This window comes from Diplotaxodon limnothrissa, linkage group LG18 (genome assembly GCF_057381915.1).
Source record: "Diplotaxodon limnothrissa isolate DT_005_m linkage group LG18, D_limnothrissa_male_GT1.1, whole genome shotgun sequence".
Taxonomy (NCBI): domain Eukaryota; kingdom Metazoa; phylum Chordata; class Actinopteri; order Cichliformes; family Cichlidae; genus Diplotaxodon; species Diplotaxodon limnothrissa.
In genome coordinates this window covers 34,603,277-34,610,747 of record NC_140613.1, presented here as the reverse complement: position 1 = coordinate 34,610,747, position 7,471 = coordinate 34,603,277, and the positions used below count along the sequence as shown (strand labels likewise).

Sequence of the window (7,471 nt, the reverse complement as noted above, 5' to 3'; positions counted from 1 at the left end):
AAAAATACAAGTGTATTCATTTGTATTAGTAATATTACAGAAGAAGCTGTAATGTAAATGTAAACTTTAGCTATAAAATGTGTTAAACTAGATTTTATACAGTGAAAATCTGAAGCCTTTTAACTTTTAATTTGTTCAGTCAAAGTAGTTTTGGTCCCTTTTTCATGTTGATTTTTGTGTTGTTGCCATGCTTGAATTTAAATTGCATTTAAATAAACAGGATGGGTGTTGAACAGTGGTTGAAAATCTTTTTAAAGAAGACTGCTAACAGCAAATATACAGGAAAAGGGGAAATTATAAACAACAGCTACAGTGCTCTGTTTGTTTAGGTTTGAGGCTCCCTTGTTGAAGGGGGGCTGCCTAAAGTTATTGGCATCATAGTTCAGAATGTCAGCTCATTCATCTATATCAGACGCACAAACCACAACCAAGGTAACCAGCATTTTCTCCACAAGCCTCTGTTACAAAACACGAGAGAGGGAAACTTAATGTTTCCTCACTACATCTTGGAATTTACTCCCGTTATTTTCCCCCCTGCCTTTTTTGCTCCCCCTCATCTCGTCCCTCCCCCCTAGAGCGAGAGTCTCCCTGGTTGTGTTGTAGCAGCGCGTTATAAAGCAGAAAGCCTCGCCATTCCTTTCAGATCGGAACGCTCCAACCGCTGAGCGTGCTGTCCATTAGACAGTCAAGACCTGAACGTGCTCACAACTATGACCCTCCTGCTCCCTCTACCTGGATTAACTCTTAAGTAAGCGCTGGTTGTCGCTACCTGGTCCCTCTAACGTCAAGCCGCGGCAGCAGCCTCACCGGCCGATCGATCCTGTTCCCAATCTGCAACTCTCTGCTTTGTTCTCTTGCCATGGGGTTCGTTGTTTCCTTGTTGCCTGGGCAGCTGATGGGCTTGATTGTGCTGTGAAGTGGATACAAGGTGGATTTATGGTCGTCAAAGCCGAAACTACCATCCGAGGGAAATTAGTGGAAGTTTGAGCTCCGGGAGGATGCAGGTGACGTGTTGGTGCGCCGTGTTCCTTCTGACGCCTGCGCTTTACCTGGTGAGTTAGATTTTTCTTCTAGTTCAACTTTTCTGCACTTCGGTTTTATTCTGCCAGGAAGAAGAAAAGCCGTGTTTGTTGTTGTTTCCACACTGTGTGAGGTCTGTTACCCTTTCAAGCGTGCGTACTCCAAATGCATTTACATTGGCGGTGAGACTGGCGACTGTTCGGGGGATTCCACCTTATATTGCACTGCTTAAAGTATAGAAGTGGAATTCAAAGTTTAGATACACACTTTATTATAACTATGGAACAGTAGGACTTGTGACGGGTGTGCCTTACGCTCAAATTCGCTGTGCGTAATATGCGCGAAGGAAATTCCCTCAAATATATTACATGGTATGTTTTAAAATTATACTTTTCATTTTGAACAGGTACAAATTGTAACACCTACATGTTCGATTGCAGACAGACACAGCAGTAGAAATGTCTCATGAGGGCGCCCTAACAAACCAAAACTCCCGATCAGTCGGGTCGTCTTACGCAAACTGTGGAGCCTCTTAGGCTGGAAAGCAACGAGAGACGGAAGTTGGAGTTTGGGATCGGTTTTGAGAAATGTGACAAATGAGCTTTTCTGCATACTTTAGAATGATTTCTTTAGCTACTTAATAAATAAATAAATAAATAAATAAATAAATCCTGTGAGCAGATTAAACAACTGAAACGTATTTCGCAAAAAACTAACAACGTGTTAGCTTGAAAAGACGCAATTCAGCTTCGGGTTAATATAATACAAGTCTAGTCATAAGTGGGGTTTTTATTTTGAGATAGCAAGAAAACAAAACAAAACAACAAACAACAAACAATAAACAAACAAACAAACAAACAAACAAAACCAATACTGATTTAGGCTCATCTGGCCGCACAAACGTGATTTAACAAACTGTTGATGATTGTCTACTTGGAAAAGAGCGAGATATAAGCTTTATTCTCGGGCCTGATATTTCGTATAATTTGAGAAAACAAAAAGTGGAAACATAAATTTGATTCTATTTCATTTTTTTCTTCGTCTTCTATAACTCTTTAATTTAGCCGAGCAAATGCCATAACAGTCGAGTTACATATATATATTGCAGACAATATTCCGTTTCATTGAAGCAGAGCATTCACGGGGTAATTTCAGGTTCTCTGAAAACAGCTGTAGTCATTAAGAAATCATAATTCTTTTTGGTTTGTTTGTTTTAAATAAACAATGACCAACTAACTAAACACACAGCCGTATTTAAGTAACTTTCCCTTTCTTTGTCCCGGATAATATCTGTGTATCAGTTTTGCGGCGGTATTATGGGTCGTATCCACACCCCCCCTTCCCCCCCTTCCCCAAAATACACGACTCATTTATTTAAAATAAAATAAAATAAAATATAGGGGAAACATGTTTCGGAGGGGAGCTGGCCAAGGTGCTGAAATCATTGAGCGCACACTCTGAAGCATACACAGAAACACGGAGACTTCACAGGAAATATAACAGGCCTAAACACAAGATTATTTTAAAATTCAAATTGAAATGTTCACTGTGAACTAAACTTAGAAGCCTGTGTTGTGTGACCACTTTTTGACACCATTCTCTTCTTGACATTAATTTGCAAGTGGACTCCAATCTTTGGGGAGTACTCTCTGAAATCCCCCCTTAATATTTCCTTGTCCTGTTTCTGTTTCAAATTTTGAGGCATGGTATCAGTTATAGTAATTAAAAAAGATTGTGAATTTATTGTAGAATTGTCACACATTCCACAATATCCATTTTTAAATATTGTGGAATGGTAATGTCAATTCACAGTACAATAAATCCTGTTTGGCATGTTGAATTGAGTATGGAATGAACACACACACACACACACACACACACACACACACACACACACACACACACACACACACACCGACAACTCGGCTAGGATAAGCAGAGCTTATAATAGAGCCCGTTAACTATCAGCCTTATCCACCGCAACGAGGATTAGAGCTGAACTTTGATGGTTTTATTTTGTGTTAAAGGCTCTTGTCTCTGCTTAAGCCTCTTGTCTGAGAGCTGTGCCTTGACCCTGATAACAACACAGTCTAGGTAAACCGCTGCACATGTAAGACACAGCAGAACTTTTACTTAAAATGACCACTATTTAATTTTCACGCGTCTTATTTCCATCTTATTATTACAATTATTTATGTAAGTGTAGTGTTCACATTGATTTATTTAAACAGTTGTTATGGATAATATTTTGAAGCTTCATTCTGTCTTTCTTTGACACCTTATGAAACGGTAATCTAAAACTATATTTAATTACAGTGCATTCATTTCATTAAAGTGTCATAGTTTCTTCATTACTGTTTAAATATGTCTACACACCCATCCTTATTGTCCACTTATGCAATTCAGGGACCTCACCTATGCCCGTTATTATATTATATTATATTATATTATATTATATTATATTATATTATATTAATTACACAACCTTTCCTCTTGTGGTAATGATCTTATTATCTTGCTGGAACATTCTATTTATTTTAATTTTGTCTCATGTTGTATTATTATTTGATGCTGTAGTGACTCTTTTTTGTGGTTGGATGATCTCATCAGTTTGTCTTGTACTTATTTTTATAGTTAATAGATAGAAATTCTGACAACATGAGAGATTTAAGGATTTGAGTCACTGACAACAGCTTAAATACCAAACTGGCCTCGAGACAGGATACTGTCAGACAGTGAGGTCTTTCGGGTCTGTAACTCCCACTGTCACCACTGCTACTGCCCCCCAATCCCCTGCTCCCTTCCCTCTCACCCTTGGGACTAAAGGATGCAGTGGTCCCATTGGCACCAGTCGTCGTAGTCCTATTAAAGTGTTATTATAAACCAGTGCATTGGATCCTACAATGTCAAACTGTCTGTATGGGAGGCAGGAAAGAAAGTCCCACTGTGATGACTACAGCACACCTTACACAGTGTGACCAGCCTTTTATCACTACCTCCACCGTTCTCCTGACCCCCTTCTCAGCACAAACTTCACATCTACATTCCTCTATAATCCCCCCCCCCCCCCCAAAAAAACCCAAAACAAAACAAAACAACAACAACAAAAAAAAACCCCAATATACTTTCGTTGAGCTGTTTGAAGCTTAAATCAAGAGCGGGCCAGCATTAATTGAATTATATAGCAAATGGATTCTTGTAAATGCCCACATGCTGTGCAACTGAAGATAAATACACACATACACACAAGTGGACAAGTGCATTGTGTGGTCATCAAGTAAGAGCTGCTGAATGTGTGAAGCTTTCCTTTTTCAGTCCAGATGTCGACTAAGTGAACATTTCTCTCAGTTCCTTCTTCAACCTTTGTGCTACTTAGCTTTTAAAGCAGCATGGAGGCGTCACTTTAGAGCTATGAGAGCTTGGCTGCTGGAAAGAGCCAAGTACAAAAGGGCTCAGAGTTCAGTCTCAGATAACAACAATGCAATTCCCCCACTGCTGCTGTTCCTGCCGCTGCCTTAGTGGTCTCAGCTCAGCCCAGCTACCCAGCTCTGTTACACTCACTGGTTTTCATTTAGTGACTCCACTGAGTCTTTAGTGACTAGTCACCAGCTGCTGTGAATTATTTCATCTACATCAGGGGTTTGCAATGTGAAGATTCACGAGGAGGTTTGGATTGTTCGGAAAAACGTTCCATTTGTTTTCGGAGAGGTTGAAGAGTGCTTCTGTAGGTTTTGTGGGAATTTAGTCCTTTATTATTTAGTCCGTTATATAGTCCTTTTGTATTCTTACTGACCACTTGAAGGGCTTTAGTACAAGCCACATTCATGTAGCATTAATATACATCTATGGTCAGTTTAGAATCCTCAACAAGCCAACATGCAGGTCTTATTGGAGAGAACCCACGCGAGCACAGGGTGAGCACGCAAACTTCATACAAAAGAGGTCCCTGCTTGGATTTGAACCCAGGACTTTCTTTCTGTGAGTATTCATCCTATCACCATGCTGCCCCTAACCTTTTATTTTAAATGACAGAAATAAAACCTCGTGTTTTTCATGGCACCAGTCTCAAAGCACACACGTTTTGATAAGCCTTTGATATTTTGATCTTTAGCAGACAGGAAAATTTGATCAGTTTATCACAGTCGGTTTCATTCTTGTTCATAGTATCTGTCCTTCCAACAATAACACAAGTCAGAGATGATTAAAATAAAAATCAGCACTATTTCTTTTTGCTTAATAAATAACTGATTTGAGGAATTTTAAAACCTTTTCCCCACTCCCCACGTTGTTATTTAGAATTTCAATTGGCATCAAGAAAGATAATTATTATGGTAAAACTGTATTCATTAGAGAAGGTTTAAAAGAATTAGTAAAACTAGATATATCTACCCATTAAAATTTCAAAGTAATCTATGAGAAAAGCAAACAATAAAAATATTCTTCTGGGAAAAAGCTAATCGAAGGATAGAATCAAACTGTGATTCAAATCCAGACTTTTTCTCTGTTGTTTAAAAATGAAAATATAAATAAATAATACATAAAGAAAGCTCGCAAATAAATGACTCACTTTTTCATAATTATTTTCAAGCCTAAATATATCAAATTCTTTATGAATTACTTCATGAAATTTATGAATGACCAATCTAATACTTTTGCCTTACAAGTTTATTTTATTCTACGTTTGAGATATTAGGCTGCATCGGTTTATTAGTCAAACAGGACAGTATTTTCATTTTTATGTCTATCAACCATTAAAATGACATTCAGCAGTGGTAATGAAATGGTTATTGGAGAATTTAGTCTATTTTATATATTGGAGCCAGTTTTACATCTTTAAATGAATATCATACAAATCACAAGATCTTGTGATAAATCACTGTTGTTATATATATATATATATATACGTATATATATATATATATATATATATATGTATGTATATGTAAGGCCCATGCTAAAACAACTAGAAAATAATCTTGGAACCTCATGTGTGGAGTTCACCTTTGACCTTCAATCAGGACACTGCTGTGCGTCTGGGCAGGCAGACTGATTGTGTAGAACTTTAAATTGATGCATCAAGGAGACTCAGTTTTCACACTGCATGAACTGTAACCTCTGTGATCCTGCCTGTGAGTTCCGGATTGTCTGAGCTCAGACAGTTTTCTCCCACAAACAGTCAAAACAGCACTTGACCTTGGTGTTTTACCATAAAGTCAGTGGTAATCGCACCTACTGTGGTGCGTGGAATCGGCACTTAAGTCCGTTGCTTATTTCTTTTCTCTGCATGCACCATCCAGGGATGATTATTCACATCCAGATGAGGGCAAATGAGGGATATGTGCCTTAGATTTGCATCTCTGTTGATGTTAAAGGAGAGAGGAATCAACCTTAAATATTCCCACAACAGCCCCGCAGACTTTGCAGCCATAGAAAATGGTAGTATTGTCAATGTGTGTGTGTGTGTGTGTTGCTAGTGCATTATGTTTGAAATGGTAAGAGTGTGTGATTAATGACTACAGCCTCTATTCTCTGCTCCTTGCATTGCTCCAGATTTTCAATCGTGTTCGCAGTTCAAAGGTTAAAGCTGGAGCTGATCGTTGAAGGGTGTTGTTCTGAAAAATCCAGCCCTGCTTACGACCTGGGTTTGATCCTGAGGGAAGCCTCAACCCACCCCCCACCCAGCACTTGCTCCCCTCTCCACATAGAGCAATCCTTTTATGGCGAAGTGTGTGACACCTTGATAGCAGCACTTTGAAGCAGCCCATGAAGCAAAGTGTTTCTAAAGGAAAGAAGGGACTAGATAACCTCATTCCACCTGCTTTACATTTCCAGGTATTCATGTAACTCTGGAGTCTGCCATGTGTTTGGTTCATTGCAGCTAAAGAGATAGCACAAACCTACAGCACTCAAACTGAAAACTGTTTCACTTGGGTTGATTCAGATTTGTTGATGGTTTTTTGGGCCCAGCATCCAGGAGCTCATGTCACAGAGCTATAAATGGTGAATACAGCATCATACCTGTTTGTTAGATGCATCTCTTCTGCTGCCAGGTCATTCACAGTAGAAAAACAACAAAACAAGCTGTTAATGGTTTAATAAAATCAATGCGAAAACAAACAGCAGCCATGATGACCAGTGAAAGATCTGCATGTACAGAACTATCAATTATTTAAAATAAATGTTTCAGTTTCAATTTCAGTAGCAAACTGAAGTCAACATTATTCGTTACTTGTGTTATATATATGTATATATATACACATACATCCTTGAGCACAGGTCTTCTGCCAGAGGCCTGGCAGCTTGAGGGTCCTTGCTCTTCCAAGGACAGTGTTCTTCTAGACAGAAATCTCGGATGAAAGCAGGAGAATATGCAATTTGGTGTGTCATTTTTACTATTATTATTATTTATTATATTATTATAATAGATTAACTTTATCTATACAAATGATTT

At 38.5% G+C, this 7,471-nt stretch overlaps 1 protein-coding gene across 1 annotated transcript in view; it reads left to right on the top strand.

Annotated features, from left to right (window-relative positions):
• The first annotated feature begins 998 nt into the window (after positions 1 to 998).
• The window catches only part of LOC146614047 (neurexophilin-1), a 73,369-nt gene continuing 66,896 nt past the window's right edge, over positions 999 to 7,471 (top strand). The window contains exon 1 of the mRNA XM_085378056.1: positions 999 to 1,052. Within this exon, the coding sequence (XP_085234182.1) occupies positions 999 to 1,052 (54 nt within the window). The remainder of the gene's footprint in view (positions 1,053 to 7,471) is intronic.